The 20,468-nt window shown below is 36.4% G+C and overlaps 1 protein-coding gene across 1 annotated transcript; it reads left to right on the forward strand.

Annotated features, from left to right (window-relative positions):
* The first annotated feature begins 935 nt into the window (after window positions 1–935).
* On the forward strand, window positions 936–17,387 carry LOC140147421 (uncharacterized). Its single transcript, XM_072169199.1, is given in 19 exon segments — window positions 936–1,015; window positions 3,587–3,767; window positions 4,619–4,884; window positions 5,022–5,145; window positions 5,523–5,871; window positions 7,605–7,746; window positions 8,551–8,725; window positions 8,940–9,173; window positions 9,428–9,542; window positions 10,179–10,316; window positions 11,211–11,412; window positions 11,826–12,089; window positions 12,351–12,491; window positions 12,494–12,580; window positions 12,831–12,971; window positions 13,633–13,814; window positions 14,601–14,703; window positions 15,127–15,276; window positions 16,151–17,387. Coding segments are annotated over 19 exon segments (3,342 nt in total). The 5' UTR covers window positions 936–954; the 3' UTR covers window positions 16,438–17,387.
* The last annotated feature ends 3,081 nt before the right edge of the window (window positions 17,388–20,468 follow it).

Raw genomic sequence — 20,468 nt, forward strand, 5'->3', positions numbered from 1 at the left:
TTTTTGTGTAATACAAAATCATCCAAGTATGGAAGTGCCCTTGGTTAATTGTTACCGAATATGACATGAGTGTGTACACATTTATATATACAAATGAGAAGCCATCTGTGTAAACTGTTTGTATTTATGCACTATCAAGCGACGTCATGATTTCATATTATTATAATGATATTTTGTTTATTTGTTATGATATTTCAAAAGATGTGTCGCCTACAGAAATCTCGATGCCAACCCAGGGCCCGCGCCCGGGGTGCCAATGGATAACCACCGGCTAGGAGTCCGGTGAGTTGCCCTCCAATCACGCCTGCTTACTTGGGAATTATATTAATCGCATCGCATGATTTTGTCCAATGACCGAGGTTGTAGTATCTGTAAGGATCATTATCTGGTTGTGAAAAAGATGGTCAATCTCCAATAGAGGTTGTGCATAATATGACGTATCATACCGTAAATATGGCGGACTACTCAAATGCATTAAACAAAAGCATGATTGCAACCTACCGCGACAGTTCGTCTCACACACATAACAAATGCATTACGATCAAATAAGTTGATGACAACATTTGATCGAATGGACTGCACTGCGCCATGATTACGGTGAAGGACACCGGTTCAAATCCTTTTTTTGGAGCCAATCAATAATTTCACGCACAACCTCTATTGTTCGTGGCCGTGGTGTCATTAATGACATTTACTATTTTGCACAATCACTTCCCAAACTCTCGTGATTATTGATATCATGATACGATCGTCAAAGGTTATCATCAAAGGTTATGTGTACAGTATACGTAGATAAGCTTACTCAGTTCTTTAACTTTGAATCCACCATTCCAACATTCGACCTTTGGTTCTACATAAAAACTGAAAACAAAGCTATAGCTAAGGAATATTTCACTTCAAGCCATTGATGCAGATTTAGTTTGCGAACCAAATATATATGTGACAATCTCAAAGATGAAGACGCTCCTCCTATTGGTTGCCTTTTTGGCAATCGCAAGAGCACAAGTTTGTCGTCGTAAGTAATTTCTCTTATTCTCTGTTCTATAGTTGTATCATTATAGGCCTACATGGATTTTCACATACGCTGATGGTGATAGCATAGGCCTACCCATATCATCTGATCTCACTAGAAGATGTTGGCATGTTGCATTAAACTAAATCGTCTGCAAAGTGTCATGACATGGACATGTACATCAAGCTATCAGTTTATTCGCTAAATCCTAAAAACATAAAAATCAGAGCTTTTGTATTTTTTGTAACAAGTATAAGTTTCTGATAGGACCAAAAGCGATCTAAAAACATTTTACTCTGCGTAATTGAATCTGGCTTCATTCATATCTTCACTGAAGTACTCTTTTCTTTCGAGTTTTCATATGAAAAAATAAATTTAAGCAATGTGTGATTTGATCATTTGCTCACAAGGACGCCTTCAATTTTTTCCAAATCTTTTACTTTTTGCAGGATTGTAATACCCAGTGCTTTAATTACAGTCAATAAGAGATTTTGATTAAAACCGGGGATTTCTATTGACAAATTTCCTTGTAGACCTCCACAATTAAGCGGGTAATGGTTTTCTTTCATTTTACCTCATTATATTGGCTTAAAATGATCAGAAACCTCCTTGATAGTTGTTACTAATGTTAGCTAACAGTTTTTGGCAAAGAATAACACAATTAAAGTTTGATCGAAATCATACATTTAGCTATTCCTGCCAATTTCAAATAGTTGGAGACTTATGAGAATTGTAAATGAAGGTGCATGCCTTTTAAACACTTACAATAAACAATTCCAAACTCAAAGTCTATATATCGGACAACGTGTTAACGCCGACTGATTTCACAATAGGATCTCTATTGGCATATACCGTGTTTCTGCGGACTCTTGATGAGGTACATTATATGAAACATGAGTAAAAAAACGCATTTATCACAGATGGAAAATTATTCCAATTGTCCGTCTTGTTGACAATACAGGTAGGCCCTATTCTGCTTTACTTGCCTCAAGTCGTTTTCTAGGTTTCCCCTTTGTTTGCGTTAGCTGCTGGAAAGCTGTATGCTTTTCATCATTTGTACAATGTATATCGTCCTATGTTTGGATTCGTCTACAAAGCAGAAGTTTATGGATGTAATTTTGATTACATTGCTTCATTAGGAGCTTCGGATTTTTTTCCCACCCTCCACACCCACAAATATATCGGGGAGTATCATACCAGGGTAATAGTTTCATGCTTCAAATCAGGCAAGATCACATATATTAAAAGAAATCTCATTATACTTAGTTTAAAATTGCGTTACACAACAGTATAATTTAATTCTCATTCATCATTTATATCCATAAAATAAACATAACAATAACAGCATAATAACATCAAAAGTCATGGACCAAAAATACCGACACTTCTGTCTCTAAAAACTTGTTACTTCTGCACTAAATGATAAACAAAGGAAAACAATTTAGGGAAAAAAATGATAAATTTGTATTTATGTTGCTACATGTTGATGATTTTGTTTCAGATAAAATACAAATAAATCAAGGAACTGGGTTAATACAATATAAAGTATTGATTAAATATAGTGGTATCATATTTCCTTTTGTTGTAATTATTCCTGTTCTTTTTAATTGGCCATTGTTTTTGATACCTTTATTGCATCGACCTTCTGGTTTTCAATGTAATGTGCTGCGCATATTTGTTTATCAGGGTGAAAAGAGGCTGCTATGTCATTTTGTTTGGCAATGTTCACATAATACGAATGACATCATAATAAATTTCATAGCAATTACGTGGTAATAACCATGAACCATGCAATCTCCATTAGATAACCTTTGATTTCATTTATTTTATTGTTATTGTTACCAATGTACTTTGGACTGTTAGTGTCTGATTGTCAACAGAGGTTACATTAGGTTGAAATAGTTTACTGATACGATGACTATATCTTAGAATATTTGTAATCAAAATCGGATCCATTTAACAACAGAACATATAGGACTGAATATGTGTTTCCCTTTGGGGAGTAATTAAACAAACATTCAAACAAACTAATAGAAAACAAATAAACAAAAGCAAACAAACAAACAACGTAAAATCAGTAAAATTGCCATTACCGGCATAGCTTGATAGTAATTTTACGCTACAAGTTATGAAGCCAACTTTTCTGTTGTTGTATGTTATGAAGAGATGACAGGGTCAAGGGAGCTCTATGATAGGGATCGGTAAAACATATCTTTACTATTTCACATACATCACTTTTAATACATTCAATTAATTGCAACGCTAAAGCGACAAAATTTATCAAAATGTCCAAAAAGTTCCGATGATGTGCGTTGCACTGAATTTTGTACGCTGTTGCTTTTTTTCCAATGACCCTCGAATAGTTTTAGTTCTAATCCGACTAAAAACCGAATTCAGAGGTCCTACAAGGTCTTTCTTTACTGCATGACATCTGTGAATATGATGAATTCAAAGATATTTACCTTCCACAGGCTCACAGTTTAAGACTTTATGGTTACCATCATCATGCTACATAGAAATAACTTTCAAACTTTAAATTTAAACTTTTAAACACTTAAATCCATGAAAATATAGCTACAGACACACTCCAAGCATTGGACCAGTCATATAAAAGCCATGAAGATCACATTTTATTCGGACGTTTATCTGCATGTCCAAGAGTGAATGAGGAGCTTTTGGAGAATACCCGTTATCGTCTTGTCACACCTATTGATGGATTGATAGTACAGGAAACATCCGGGGATTTTGAATACACGTAAGTATACAACTAAATGCCATAACCATGTAAAATACTTGCATGGAATAAAAGTTTCCATCATCAGCTTTGCGATTAGGGTTTTGGGTTAATGTTGGCGTTAGTTTTTCCGAGAAATTTATGAAAGCTCTCGACCATGGAATATGTTTTAGACTAGTTCGCTTCGTTTTAGTCGCATCTTTGGCGCTCTGATATAGGCCTACTAGTATAGCAAAGGTCTCTGACACAAGACAACAATCATGGAAATATGTCTTGGGACAGTTTAGGACCATGCACTGAAATCGATCCCCCTTCCCCTCGTAACAATGTTGATTGGGGTCCTATCATCAGGCCCCGTGTTGGACTCTGCAACATTGATTGGGGAAAGGGGAGGGATATAGCTTACAGGAGGGTTGAAGCTACACGTAATTTATTTGAAAAAAGTAAGATTGACCACGTGTCCCAACATTTTTTTTTCCATGATTGTAGGTTGATGAGGTAATAGAAATATTTTGGGATAAGCAGACAGATATTTTGGTGTCAACATTAAGATCAAGATAAGCATTAAACACGATGGAGTTAGGTTTATTGAACTTGCTCCCAAGGAATAATGTACAAAAAAGTGTATGCCTATTTTCATATAAAACGCAAGAATACAGAGCCCATACGCGTATATTCCAATATGACTTAAATACATGACAGAAGAGTATAATTGCAGTGGTAAGGGTTCCAGCAGGAAACTAACAGCATCTATACGAAATCCCGGGTACGATATGACATCTGTAAGTCAGTACTTCCATGGTAGATCTATCATTTCAGATATCACAGTATAACAGACATGATATTTTAAGACTGTCACTGTATCTTTTTAGACCACCAGAACATTTCTCTGGAACCATTCAATTTGATTACATCATTGAAGACGAGCGTGAGCGTAGTCAACCAGCCCGTGTTATCATCAGTATCCGTGCGATTGCTGACCAACCTCAACTAGACGTATCAGATGTTGTCGTTGGTTTGGAAGGAGATGACATTCTCCTGGACATCCGGGCAAGACTCGATGATATCGATGGCTCCGAGAAACTTACTGTGGCTCTCTGTAGCTGTGCACAAGATATTACATGCAACCGTTATTCAGGTAATATTTTTCACAAATTACTTCATAGAAGGGAAAAACACACACATTTGAAAAGGTGCAGTAGACCTAATATAATTTATCAACTTTATAAAGAATCAAGCAACTTGTCTCATCAAAAATTTGGGTTGTTTTCACAGGCAAATGTCATTGTCACTTGAGTATGCCAGAGGGTTGGGAGATCGTCAACAAAAACAACCAACCACTGCCGAACAATATCCTCACAAACTTGGGAGCATCTGATCTTGACGGTCTTACTCTAAGGTACGTATTTAAATGCATGAAAGTATATTTCTTTATCATTCTTCTACATTCAGAAGTTGTAGGAAATACCAAGTTTTCTAAAGATGTACACACCATGATGTTTTTTTTATTAACATGATAAACGGAAATGCAGGATATAAAAAAATTGACATTGCATGTTACATAACAGAGTGTAAGTTGCGCTTGATTCTTGTGATAATGTAGCCATTTGAGAGTGCGGGAGCGAAGCACAAGGTTTTGATGTATGTGTCTCGGATCGCCTCCTTCAGATTTAAAAGTTTAAAAACAGTTTCATAACTGGGCATAACTATTACAAGTTTCTAGTATTCAACCCATCTTGTCTTGTCCTTATTATTTTCCCGTTTCCACTCAAACAGACCTGCACCATTCTCCAGTGGAGAACACTGCCTGGATATACACGCAATCAGCCAGGACCGAAATACTTTTGATCGTCAAGGAAATAGACAAAGTCAAACTAAACGCCAGATGATGATCCACGTGAAACCACTCATTAAGGACCCCATAGTAACACATGCTGACAAACACACGCCCAACAATGTCACACAACTCTATACCACGGAAGGTCAACCCATACAGTTCAAGACTCTGTCGGTGAAGGATAATGATGGAATAGAAGGGACATATCGTATCCGTGTCTCTGTCGATGAGGGTGGTACTTTGTGGGTACGACAGGATATCAGAGATGATGTAGTCTTCTTTCCCAAGGTAACCAAAAAGTGATTCTACCTTAGTCATGAAATTTAAAGTTAGGTTTTAGAGTTAGGGTTTAGGGTTAAGATAACGGTAATGGTTAATATTAGGATTATACAAACTTTGTTATGCTAACATGAAAGTATGACACCACAAAAGTACTCAGTGGAGAGTTTGCGAAATGAAGTTTTTTCGCTGTTTATTAAGATTATCTATTCAACACCACCGTACTATGAAACCCTCTACAATGAATAATGACGTAGAGTCGAAGTAAATTTGGAACGGCATTTCAGACGCTCTGCAGTATCTAGGTATTTCTGTCAATGCATACTAGTCAAATAAATTTAGCACCAGTTAACCTTTAGAATTATGTGGCTTCGTTATCAATTATTGGATCACATAATCATACTTGTATTTATTCTTCTTCATCTTTAGCCTGCTCCACTCCACTGCAGGAGGAAGGTCTCTCCACCAACTTTCCAATCCAATCTATCTTTATAAGCTATTCTTTCCCAAGCAATGCGATATGCCGTTTTGTGTTTTTCTTCCATCTCCTGTTTTGTCTCCTTCTTCTTCTGGTTGATTCCAATCTGTTGCTATTGTCATAATCCCATCTCCGTGATTTCTTTGATTTGATGGTCAACATAATATCCTGCACTCCTGATCTCGATCTTAAATATATTTGTCATCCTGTCATTCCTTGTTATACACCAATCATAATTCTTTCCATATAGCCCTTTCCATCAGCCTGAGTTTCTTCTTCAAACGTTTGGTGTTTGTCCAGGTCTTATGAAAGAACAGTTACATAATGAACTGGTCAAATACCTGTCTCTTCGAAGAGACAGGAAGAGAAGTGTCTTGAAACATGTAGATGTGTGAGCCCAATTTCGCGCACAACGCCGACTGGGTTCTTTTCTTTATCTCCTCCCTAGTGTCATTGTTGAGGGTGATCTTCTTCCATTAATGTAACGGTCCACAGTTTCCAGATCTTTTCCCTGCACAGATACTTAGGAGCTTTTGCTGTTGTTGCTCATCATGACTTTAGTTTTCTTTATAGGCATGCCTTGCTACTTTCCTCTGCAAGATCATTTCCTGTTGCATTTCCGAATCTTAGATGGGTGAGATATTCCCTGTCCTCCAGGAATCCTTTGCCGATACAATAAATGTTCTTGAATGCTTCCTCCACGGCTCGGATGAATGAATAGCTTTGGTGATATTGGATCTTCCTATCTAACACCTCTTAAGGATTTCAATTGAGGCAGTGATGATATCATCCACGTGAATCATTGCTGTGGGCTCTTTGTATATTGCGTTGATTACATATTCCCCATCGATGTTTTGTTTTCTAAGGCTGACAGAAGTGATTGGCGGTCTAGGCAATCGAAGGCTTTTTCATAATCCACAAAACCTAAGAACAAGTTGCTATTCTTTCGACTTTTCAATCACTTGGCTTAGTAAATGAGGTAGTCAGATGTTCGAAGGCCTGGTCTAAAGCCTGCTTGGTTGGTTATCATCGAGCTGCTTAACTTTAATTATATCGACGAAGCCTTTAAAAGATTCAGAACATAAATACATTTACATTTCAAGGTCATTCGTTTCCTAATGTAAGTATTCAATTGAAAATACCAATAACCAGCCATTTCGTTTTTCAATCTCATGTTACCTGCCTAGTATTACAAGGTGAAGAATGGTTGCTAAGTCTGGTAATAACCAAACAAACGTTTGTTGTATTTATTTTCTTTGATCAGGAGAAAGAAATACGTGCTGACACCACAATGAAGAAAACAAAACGGATAGACTTACTTGATCGTGATGCCGATTTCTCAACGAATTTTGTAGCATATAATACTACCATGTCTAACAATGGAAAGAACACCTTGAATTTCATGGGTAGGTTACTGGGGACTGGCTAATTCCAGTTGAAATCCATATACCCACTATTGAAGACATGACCTTAATCTTCCACACAATTGTGTGAATCTCAAACGGGGTTACCTGAATGGTTATGACTCTATTTGAAATCTACAACCCTCTGTGGGAGATTAAGGTAATGTCTTTCATAGGGGGTGTATGGATTTCAAATTGAGTAGCCCAAATTTTTGCAGAAGCTCTGGATTCCATATCATCAAGTTCATTAAAACATCAATTTACGCAAAGCATAGTTAACACTAGCTGTGATGTATACTAACCAAGATTGGAGATGTTAAAGGTCATTGACCATTAAAATGAGTTGATCTAAGGGGATTTCAACCATTTCGTTAGGTAACACACTAATCATACATCATAGCTAGTGCAAACTATTCTTTTTGTGAATCTCTGAAGGTAGATGAATAATTTGATGCAAATTTTATGGAAATCAGAGCAAATTGAAATTTTGACCCCTGTACAATGACCTTTTGACTCATAAATCCTAAACTAGAGATCAAATGTGAATGAACGCTTTAATTCTTAGGATTGCAGGAATAATTTGGTAGATTTTGAACGAAATCGAAGCATGTTGATTTTTTATCATTGTATTTACCCATAGAATTGGCTGCCACTTTGAATTTAATTTTTAAGGGTCAAGACCACAAAATTGAGCATGAGAATTCAACACCATTTTTGAATTCAGCCCCCTAAAATCACCCTAAAGCCATTCACTTTTATTTAAATTCGGACTGCATACAATATTTTATTTACTTCTGTTTTCTACAGGTTCACTGGAGGGGGTAAACACCATACTGTCTAGCATGTTGTTTGTCCCATGGTGTAGTCAATGGCCTACACCACCAAACTGGAACCTACCAGAAGATAGTTGGATGGTGCCTCATCCATGGGATGAAATTGCTGGTATGAACAGTGATGACAGACCTGTTGTCTGGCCTCAATGGTTAGTTTCCTTTAGTATCTATGGTATTCAAATTAAGCTCAATTCTTTGTAAACAGGCAGCTTGAACTAAACCCTGTAACCCTGGTCAAAAGCATCAAAGTTTTGCTGCAAAAACAGCAGTTTGTTTGTTACTTTGTTTGTTTTTCTTGGCCACTAAGTGGAATTTTGAGCAAGATATAGTTACTAAGCACTGACAAACATAATCCTATTTCAGGTACCCACGTTTTTGGTATCCATTCCCCATCAAAGCATGGAGTTGGTGGCCAAGAGTTATACCTCCTTATTGGCTGGAAAATACCTGCTCTGATTGGACCAGTCGTATCCATCTTGAAGTGCAGGAGATTACACCACAGACTTGTGATGTTGATACTAATCATCCTAAAGCTATCTGGGATGCAGATATTCATGTGGAATCAAGATCATCAACACCAAAGAGTTTGATCACAGAGTAAGTTCATGAAATCAGTTCAAAGCATTACGTATTATTGACTTTCTAAATTAGTTTTTTGAAGTATTTTGCTTGTTCCTGCAAGCCTAGCCCCGGGGCCTAGCCATCATCTATTCACAACATGGAAACCGTTGAATTCATCATTTTAAATAGAAGAGTTGATTCAGAAAAAAATGTTATTAAAATGGAACTGTAAATTTAATTGAAAACAAAGAATTGTTTTATTTGTATTATTAATTGTATTTCCTACACAGCAACCTGTTCACCTACTTCCCAGCTAATGCCAATAGATTCTTGGTGAAAAACATCTACATTCGTTCCAGAGAAGAACAAGGGAAACTCAGATTCAGGCTCAGTATAAACAATACAGTAAGAGTTACATCTTGACATTCTGAATGTTTCATAAATAGTTTTCTTAATACATACATGCTTGTCAAGTTTTGAGACAATGATTATTGAGTTGTTTGAAGCAAATATCATATTTGTCCAAGTTTTCTGGCAACATGTTGCCTGAAAAATCAGCTTCAGTGGCACCACAGAAGGGGCAGAAATTTAAAGACAGAAGGGGCAGAAGTTTTTCACAATTTTTTGCAACATGAAATACCATTCTGGGGAAATTAGGAGAAATTTTGGCATATTGCAGAGAAACCATCCTGATACTGGAAAGCCGTTATGATGCAGAAGATCAGCAGCTAAGAAGTTTCAAACTATGACTTTCAAATTGTACACAATAGGTCATCTACCCAAATTCAAATCTATTTGGACTTCAAAAATCCGGTGTACAGTGCAAAGAAGCACAAATGGTTCTGACATGGTGTTTACTACCTTTACCAGATCAGAATCTTATCTACCCATAACATCACAGTGCATGTGAGATATCAACCAGGAAAAGTCAGAATCAAAGAATAAAGTCACAGTACCTTGAAAATAAGAATATCCAACCTTAAACAAAGAAACAAGATATGGTATTATAATCATTGGTGCATGTTGAAATGTTGTTTTCAGATTGGTACTGTTGAGAATATGGAAACCAGGCTACCAACATTCAGCTGTAATTCAGTTACTGAGTGCAATGATCTCCTAAGACAGATCAGAGTGGATTTGTATGCGACAATTAAGGGTGTATGCCATATACCTATTGAAGTAGGTTCAATAATATCTTACAGGTTTCTTTCCTAACAAGCATTACCAATATAAATACTTGTCATGTCAACGATAGCATTCTGTTGGAATTGCTATCAAAGAGATAACAAAAAGTGAATGAAACAAATTTGTCTATCCCAATGGTGGTGATATGTTGCTTCTCAATGGAAGAGAAGGGAATACAAAGTTTGGCACTATTGGAAGACATCTAGTGGTAAACTGGACGTACATACAGACAGATTTTGATAATAAACCCGGGCGAGTCAAATGATATGCATCAAAAATAACAAAATTGCTAATAATACTTTAATCTATTAATATTGCAGGACATTATAGACTGGGATGTTGTCTATTGTAAGTGAAAGTTTTCTGAACATAACATACCTCCGTTAGTTTTCAAAACAAGATACTTTGAAAAAGACAACATGAAAACCAAGCTGTACACAGACGTTCAATAGAACCACACTGCTTTTTCATATGAACTCTACAAATGTTGTACAAAGATCATGCAGTACATACCTGAAAGTGATTTCAGTGTTCATTTGAATAACAATATCTTGATTTAAAAGTAATGCATATTTAAAAATGTATTAAATCATCCATACCTGAGCATTGCAAATGAAGATGCTCTGGTAGCAGTTATATTGTTTTAAACCATAAGTCAAAGGTGCTATGGGAGACAACAGGTATTACATAACAATTAATAGTCTATGTAGTTACATTAAAATCTTCTGATTGAAGTTATTTTTATGCAGAAAAATAATTAAGTTGATAACAGATCATTTTGACTCATGATGTACGTCATTTATCTTGATTGTTTATACAGTAAATATAACAAAGTAAATGTATCTAATATTTGCAATATCAGATCATTACTGTTCAAATTGCACACAGATCTTCATGTACAAGGGTGATTCTCAGCGCTTGGCTGACTACATGGTGATTTGGGGTGTTAAGAGCACTGATGAGTGTGTTAATGTCAGGTCTACTTATCCAGAATTTGAAATGACACCTGTACAGGACAATATCTTCATTGGGCAGGGACAGACTGTTCCTTTGAACATCACATCAAATGTCTTTGAACCTGAAATGAAAGGTACTGTCTATAATTTGGTTCATCTCAAGTTCTGTAGTGACGTAGGTGCGTATTTCGCTCGCCGCAGTATCGAATCACACGTGTTAAAGTTAAACACCCTGAGTGTACACGCACGCGTACAAGGGCGGTTTGTCAGCACGCTTGCGACGCAACCGCGAAAGAGCATTGACGTCACTACCAAACTTGAAGTGAACCAAATTATACATAATTTACTTGTTCATACATGCTCATGTATTGTGAAAATACCTTTATTTTGAGATGAAGCACTTCAGTAGAACTGTTTTATGACAAATAAATAAAACTAATGAAAAGGAAAATGAGAGAATGGAATAGGAGATTAATGAATCACATCATGATAACCAAAATTGATAGTTACTAATATACCTAATTACCACCCATCTGCATTCATTCAGGAATACTCCACACCACAGTCCAGGCCAAACATGGACTGGTCACTCTGACTGCCCCTACTGGTTTGCGTGTCTACCTGGACCATATGGGACAACACAGTGATATGGTTACTCATTTCTGCATGTCTGGTCCAGCATATGAGGTCATTGAGGCTCTCAAGACAGCCCAATTTACACCACTCAAGAATTTCAAGGGAACCACTGAAGTTGTAGTAGAGTATGGAATGACAAGCCGAAGTTTACAACACACATATGGAATTCCACCAGGTATTTTGCTGTTATAATTGTTATGCTCCTTTCTTGTATCATTTTTTCTTTCCTTTTCTATTTTTGGTTGTTGTCATGTTGATTATACCATGGTACATAGTAAGTTCTACCAGCTTCATTTTCACCATCGTAATCTGTAAGCCACACAATTTGTTCTACCTCCTGCTTTGTCTTGAAACAAAGAAAGTGGTATTAAACTGCATAATATGTCTAATTAAGGTCTATATTCTAAAATCTTTGAAATAATTTTATTCTAACCAGGTTCTCCAATTCCTAGGCAGACTTTCAAAGCCAAGATTTCAGTTTTCAATGGTCAGCGACCATATTTTCCTGTACTGAGTCTACCAGAGAAAGTATGTACAATGGAGAGTGAACTTCTGCTATTGGATCAGATAAGACTGGAGAGCGCTACACAGAAGATGAGATTGTCACCATCTCTCTATATGCTGATAAAGGAACTATGACTGTTGATGAGGCTATTGATGCTCTATGTAAGTTCAGATTTGCAATTAAACAGCAACATTTTTATCAGATACCTCACAAGCAAATATGTCTACAGCTTTTAATATACCCTGGAGTGCTTAACTGATTCTGTGGTAGCTTACCTACTATCTCCCATAAGTTGGAGGAACATAAAAATTTAAATTCCCACAAAAATGTCCAATCATGCAAATAGTTCAAACTTACTCCTACCAAAATCTCTTCATCTCACAATACAAAGCCACATTTCTTTTCTTACAGATGAGTGTCCAGCAATCACAAGTGCACTGCCATCCTGTGCCATTGTTGATGAGTGTTATACAGATGACACATGTCCTGGTACTCAGCATTGCTGTGCTGTAGCAACTGGCTGTGGCAAACAATGTATAGAACCCGTGGAAGGTAAATAATTATACAGACATGCAGCGTTCGAAATAGGGCCGGTCAGCCGGCCATTGGCCTGTAACTTTTTTTTTTTTTTTGTAACTTTTCTGACTGGCATCTAGTTGCTGGCCCGGCTGGCGGGTAACTTTTTAAGGTCAAGCCCGGCTGGCCTGTAACTTTTTGAGGCATATTTCGAACACTGCAGACATGGGGATGAAGTAACTCAAATATTGATATGAGTAAAACACTAAATCATGAAAACCTCACAAGATTTATATGAAAATCAATTGCCTTGAAAATAGTACACTGTAGGAGTTGCGCTGCTCTTGTCACAGAATTATACAGCTGTAACTCAGTATGACCAGCTCTCACAAAATGAGCATAAAGTTGGCTTCTTGCTTTGGTCTTCAAAAATCAATGTTTCCTCCACAATGTCTTTTGTTATAGTGACTTTTGTCATGATTAATGGACTGTATCTTCTATAGTGCCCTGGCGGCCCTTGCGACTTTATGCTCATTTTGTGAGAGCAGGTGTCCAAAAGGTCAAATATAGAATCTAAATTTACTGGAATGGGTTCTATTGTATATATTGAAAGAGTATTCCATTACATATCAAAATAGTTTGCATTGGAGGCTAAATTTGATTTGCATAATCTTTTTGTTTGTTTTTTATGATGCAGTTGGCATGGTTAATTCTTACAACCCACACAATGTGGTCATGCATGGCACGATTACTACTCTTAATCGTGTGTTTGAAGACGCCAATCTGGCGTATATATCCAAGTCATGTCAAGTGGATGACAGGGGACAACCTATCACAGACAGGAGAGTAGATTGGCAGACAGACAACATTAGAATAAGTGTAAGATGCAATGACAATCAAATTAACTTATTACTGAAACAGAACTCACTCACATCTCACTGTTCCAAAGGGTCTCATACATGAGCATTTGAATATGATTTAATGTAAATGATAATTTACTTGCATGTGTACTTTGTTTTAATGTTTTGTATGTTGTATTATGCTCTTGGCCCCAAGCAATAACACTTATGTGGATTTGGGCCTTCATATCCTCTCCTCTCCTATCCTTGAATGCATTGGACTAACAAGCAGCACCATTCAGTGCAAGTATGAGCGTACACTGATTTGCCTCATTTCTCTAGCAACAGGGAACTTATATAAGCAGGTTTGAGCCTTATTAATAGATGACAAAGAAAAACATCAGTTTTACTAGTCCTTTTGCAAAATTGTAAAAAATGCCACAAAACGATGTCAGATTAAATGCATCCACCTCAAGAACTTATTCCCCTTACTTTTGGCTGCTGTTTATTCCCTTTGAGTTCAGAGTCGTGGGGAAATGAGATGTTGTCCAAGCAAAATTATGAACAAATCCAAATTGACATCTAACAGTCCACACATTTGAAACTCTTCACTGGTACAGTGTGGAGTGGCATTAGACACTATCAATACAATCAACATATTTCAAACATCCTTTTTACATTACCTACTCATTCCTAGTACTGTATTAATGACAAAGATGAGCTTCCAGAATGTACAGACCCAAAAATATGAGCAATGAAATCAAATTTTCTTTGATGTGATATTAAAATTAATTTCCTTTTGTTACTTTCCTTTTGATGATTTTAGGTGATTCCATCCCGCAACCCTGAAGGTGACTCTGTGATCAAGTATTTCAATGTGAATGTGACATGTGATACACCTTTAGATTTGCCAGTCACACCGCCACAAGGCAAGTCTCTTATGCAAAGCATGTGTACAGAACAACATAACACTTCTTAACATTATACAGAATCTGCATGAGCTACACATTTTTCAACCTAATAAGGACCCTCCCCTACAACTCACATCATCTGTGGACTTTTTGTAAGTCAGTGTGTGATACACACGAGCGATCAAAGGCAGTGTATCTGTGGGGTGCAGTTACTTACCACATTGATGATAACGATGCACCACCTTTGACCGTGCATGCTACTATCTTGAATGTCATATGGACTATAGATGCCCTAAATCTTTCAAACACTATATTAAGGGTTTTTTATGCTAGCTAAGCATGCATGAATGTACAAACTTAAAACCAGTTAGTATCACCAGCAGTAAATATGCTACATACCTTCACATCCAACACATTGACAAATTCTTTGGTTATTTGCAGAAGTTCAACCAGAACCAGACTGTAATGTAGAGTGGAGCTCATGGAGTAGCTGTGTTGTAGTTGATGATGATGTGTGTGGCATTGGTACACAACAAAGAGTCAAACAGTGTCAGAGTCTACATGTAGAACAGAGGCCATGCCTCAAATGTGGTAAGAGCATGTTGAAGAATTAAAAGTAGACAGTGATACACACATTAGTTCACTTAATAATCCACTGAATTCAGATCCAATCTCAAGGTTTTTTAGTGTCACAGTACAAGGATCCATGAAATGAAGTTTGACATTAAAAGCCTTGACTTTATATATATATACCGACTACTAAATTTGCATCATCTATAAAAGTGATTATAATCGAAGCCCTTTATCTTATTTGAATTTTTTCATGAAAACCAACCTTGGTACCAAAAATGTGTACATGTATTATCTTGTTCCCTACCAAATAATAAGTCTCTACTGAAATACACATTTCACCCTCAAGCTTGGGAATTCAATATTACATATATTAATATACACCTTTCCAATTGCATCATGGCAGGGGTGTTCATACAAGTATATCTTCTTTCACTTCCATCAAGACAACTGCCTTGCTGCAGATTATGTCCCTACTAATGGTGTATTGGGACAGTCACAACTGACTGTGATCTACATATACAGATGTGGCTATCAGTGCATGGGATGGTTGATTAAAGGCACTACCTGTGCTTTGTTAAAATTAGAAAATCTAAAAATACCATCTGAAAATCTAAATATATCATCAAAAAATCAAACATTTTGCATTTTTTGTAAAGATTTTAGGTGTGCTAGCATACCGTACCTTGCAAGAGATACAACTTAACACAACCTTATCCTTCTTAAGACCTTCCTACATAAATAAAATGTGTTTACTGCTTTACATGGATCACCAGTAGTGCATTTCCTAAGGAGCGAGCATTATACTGGTTCATTTTATGTAGTTGTAAATACACCAGTTGGGGGCAAAATTTAAATCTAATCAATTGATAATGTAATAACTTCTTACCACCAGATTGCCAGGTCCAAAACCGCACAATGGCTAACCCTGACTACATGATGCGAACCTGTGAGTCTACACGATCCATCTCAATGTGTCCTATTACATGCGAGGTAAAGAACAGTCACTACGAATCTGTGGAATTCCGATGTACTGCTGAAAATCGCCAAGATATTACATTTAAGAGTCGCAGTGTGAAGGTACATGATGATTGCACATGTCGTACATGCAGCTCTTATGATATTGATAAGTTTGGAAGACTGACTGACCGTAACAGTTGGACAGACCGCAATAGATTGTAATTGACATATACCAAATTTACTTTCTTCATGTAAAAAGTTAAAATAGCCATTATGTTATTTACCTTGTAATATCTAAATAACCTTTCTTATTTTGGTATATTATCTTTCTTTAAAAGTATAACCTGTATTGTAAGTTGCCGTTTATCTGTGGATTTATATTTGCAAATCAGTAGGAAGTTGCAAATATAGATGTGTCATGAATCAAGACTTGTAAAGATTTGTCTAATTTTCATTGCAAACAAAATCAAAGTATAGTTTGCAATACCACTGTGGACATGGAATATGAAAGGCAAAAGAATGCTAATCCTTATAACATGTGTCACAATTTTGTACTGCATTTAGGAAGTTTTTTTGCAACAGGTAAATTTTGGAGTGCAGCCTTCACTATCTAATAGCTTCAAGGGACAATCTGAGATTTTCTATGCCTGTTCCATCAAAATCGTTAACATGCACTGGTCATTTTGATTGGCATTAGTTAACTGTTGCCTAAGTGTTCCCAGCATTGAGTCTCACTTGCATGAGAATTAAAGGATCAAAATAATCATGTAGACATTTATGATGCTACTTTCATGTCGTATGTCAAATTTGATCTTCATCAGATCGCTTTCACATTTACCATTTGCACGGTTTATTTGCAAATCTTTATACCAAAATCTTCATTTTACGTTTAGAAATCAATGATTGTCCCTTTATTCAAGGTTTGCAAATGAAAACATTGTAAATATAACCACTTTAAATTAAAGATGTTTAACCATAGATAAAAAATATACAGACCATTCACCAACTGGCAAAGTCCAGCATCATCTGTTAGTGAGGGCCAATTGTTCCATGAAGCATGTGCAGGAAAACACTCCACCCATTTTTTTCAAAACAGTCTCAACATCTTTTGTGTAAATGTACATAGGCACCATATAGCTGATAATAAACCTGAATACAGCTCCATGATAACCACAAATCATGATGATGGCGTGTACTTGATTTGTTAGACACAAGCGTTTGAACGATTGACTCTCATGACTATGTGCCAATTCTCAGCATACAAAGCATGGGGACTTTGCCTGTTGGTGACGGTCTGTATATTTTTTTGTCTACATGTTTTACATTGTGAAATAAATAACTCAAGCATTCCCTCAAAAAAAATAACACAGCAACAAATTATAAATACCAACAATACAAAAGTTTACTCAGTGGCTCAGGTTCAAGTCTTTGGCATTGTATGACAAACATGTTTGTAATTCGCCAATTGCATGGTCACCTCAAAACGAGGTTCTACCCACAAAGTGCGTGCTATGTGTGCGTCGCCTGTCAAACCCATGCTTATATTACAGCATACGCATTGCAAAAGCCTTCTGGCACGTTGCTAGAAAAGCGTGAGAAACAAAAATGCACATTTTGGGCATGCGTTTGCAGGGAGAACCTTGTTTTGGTAGCAAGATGGCAGATCCATGCAAAGGGAGAACAGGTTTTGTAACCCCAAATTATGTTCCAGACACAGGGCCTATTTAAGTGCTTGGAAATGTAAAGCACCTCAATTGCATAAAATGTGATATCCCTGGGCAGGAAAATCCTCCTATGTGCAAAATGAAAATACCTTCAAAATGAGTACATGGGTTTTCCTGGCCTGGGATGATATATTATGTCTAGGTTACATATTTTGTAATTTCATTTGTTCAATTCTGAAATTGATTGACAGCTCAATACTGTTAAAGCCATATTATAACATTTGCTGAGGAAGACGCCCTCACTGAATTTTTAAAATTCCTTTTTTTAAACGATTAAATTGTACTTTATTAAAACCAATATACCCTGCAAAAATCAAGACTCTAAGTGCTGTAGTTTTGTCAAAATCCGTGATTTTGAATTAAAGGCTGATTCAGCGCTTTATTATTACGATGGAATTATTAGTCGAACGCATACACGATGTTCATAACACACAGTACGTCACGGCGCGGGACGGTGATATACACAACAAAGGGTCGTACCACAACATAACCGAAGGAGTGGTATGCGTATTAGCGATTTATGTGCGCTGGTAGTAAATTCCAATTTTCTTTGCTTTGCTTGGCTCAAAAATAAAAGGGATATATCTGACAGTAAAAGCTAACATTTTATGGCAAAGAAATGCTAATCTATTTTGTTTGAAAATGTTATAATATGGCTTTAACTCAGATTTGTCTGTCTCGTCTCAACTTAAGATAAACCTTTTTTTGGGAAACAGAAACCTTTTGTTAAAGTGTCAAAGACTTGAACTTAGCCAGAGTAATAGACTTCTACAATGTATTTGTATTTGCCTCACAACTAAGCTTACTTTCATGTGGACGTTTCTAAAAGGGACACATTTCAATAAATTTGACGCAGCAAAAGAATCGTTTGTTTTCAAGTTCTATTATTTATATAGAGTCATTCTGTTTCATTCAATATATATATAGATCTTTTATAAATATCCAATTGTAATTTTTTGACAAACAATTTGTTACAACATTTCAAAATACAAGAACATTGCTGTATTACAGATTGCTCTGATTGACAGCTTTATCCCTACATTATCACCACTTTCCCCATTAAAATGGAGACTTTTGGTACCACCGGTTTAAAATAAAATCAATAGTCTAAACTGTTTTACAGGCCAGAAAAAGTGTATACTTTGTATCACCTCAAGTTTGGTAGTAACATCATTGCTTTTACCTGGTTGTCCTGCAAGTGTGTTAACAAACCACCCTTGTATATATGTATATGCTCTGTATGATTACATGCAGGTAGGCATGCATAACTTGATACTGCAACCAGTAAAATACACACCTACATCACTACCAAACTTGGAAGTAAAGTTGGGATAACTTATTCATTATTAACACAGTATTCTATATGACCACAACCAAATGTCCATTTTTGCCTTGGATATCAAAACAATGGGGAAACCAACATGGATCTCTGCTGGTAAGGCAAATTAATATTGGACCATGCTCATAGCAAACGCATATATATCAAGAAGTGCCAAGTGTTCACTGTCCTCTAAACTAAATGTATATTCTATAAGTTGTAAGATTTAACATTAGCCATAGAATCTTTGGATAAACCTGACCATAGTGCAAATTGGGCACTTAAACTATACCTAAGTATGTATTTGTGGGGAAATACTTTTCATTGGGAAATGCATTTTGCGCTTGGATACGGTTGCATCCATGTCGTGGTTTATTGTGTATCGCAAAGCATTTTCCCACAAATACGCACTCAGCAACTCTCTTTATGACAACAGTACATGTACTAAAATCTAAAAACAGAAATTATGGCTGAACAGAATTTGTCTGACTGACAGACAGTTAAAGGTATACAATGCCATTTCCTTACAACTCATTAATATATTTCAGTCAAAGAAACTGGGACATTATACATCCCACCCTCTATTTATTCAATTACATTTTGCCTATTGATTTTTTGCCCCAAATATGTAAGTTTTGAACAAAGTCCCTGAACAAAATGTCACAAGCATGTAATGGGAGTGTTGCCTGGGGAGTGCCAATTTAATTGCCAAAGCTTAGCACAATTAAAAACCACCCATGGAATAAGTTTCCATACTCTTGACAGTGGAAAGCTTGTATTCTTTTTACAAAAACTGAGTGAATATGTGCAGATTTTGCTAATAAAAAAATGTATGTACATTTCTTGAAGTAGAGTACTAATTTCATAGCAAAGTATTAGGAAGTCTTATTGAAGCAAACGATGGTTATATCATTTTGAGGTTAATGACTGGGTATGATTTTGTTGTACTTCAAATGACAAATGACAAAGGTCTTTCCCCGGTGCAATCCCTGATGGGGGAATCATTCATATTCAATTATACACTCTCACCATTATTGCATTTGGTGGCTAACAAAGACCTCTCAGCTTGTTCCCATCAGGGTAACCCCTGGCTGTACCTCCAACATGGTCCCTAGGCATCATGGGAGAACAGTGTTGCAACACAGAATGATTTACCCAGGTTAAATAAGACAAAAAAAGAGTACATTGTGCTTGTGATGGAAAAATAAAAC

This window comes from Amphiura filiformis, chromosome 3, assembly GCF_039555335.1.
Source record: "Amphiura filiformis chromosome 3, Afil_fr2py, whole genome shotgun sequence".
Taxonomy (NCBI): Eukaryota; Metazoa; Echinodermata; class Ophiuroidea; order Amphilepidida; family Amphiuridae; genus Amphiura; species Amphiura filiformis.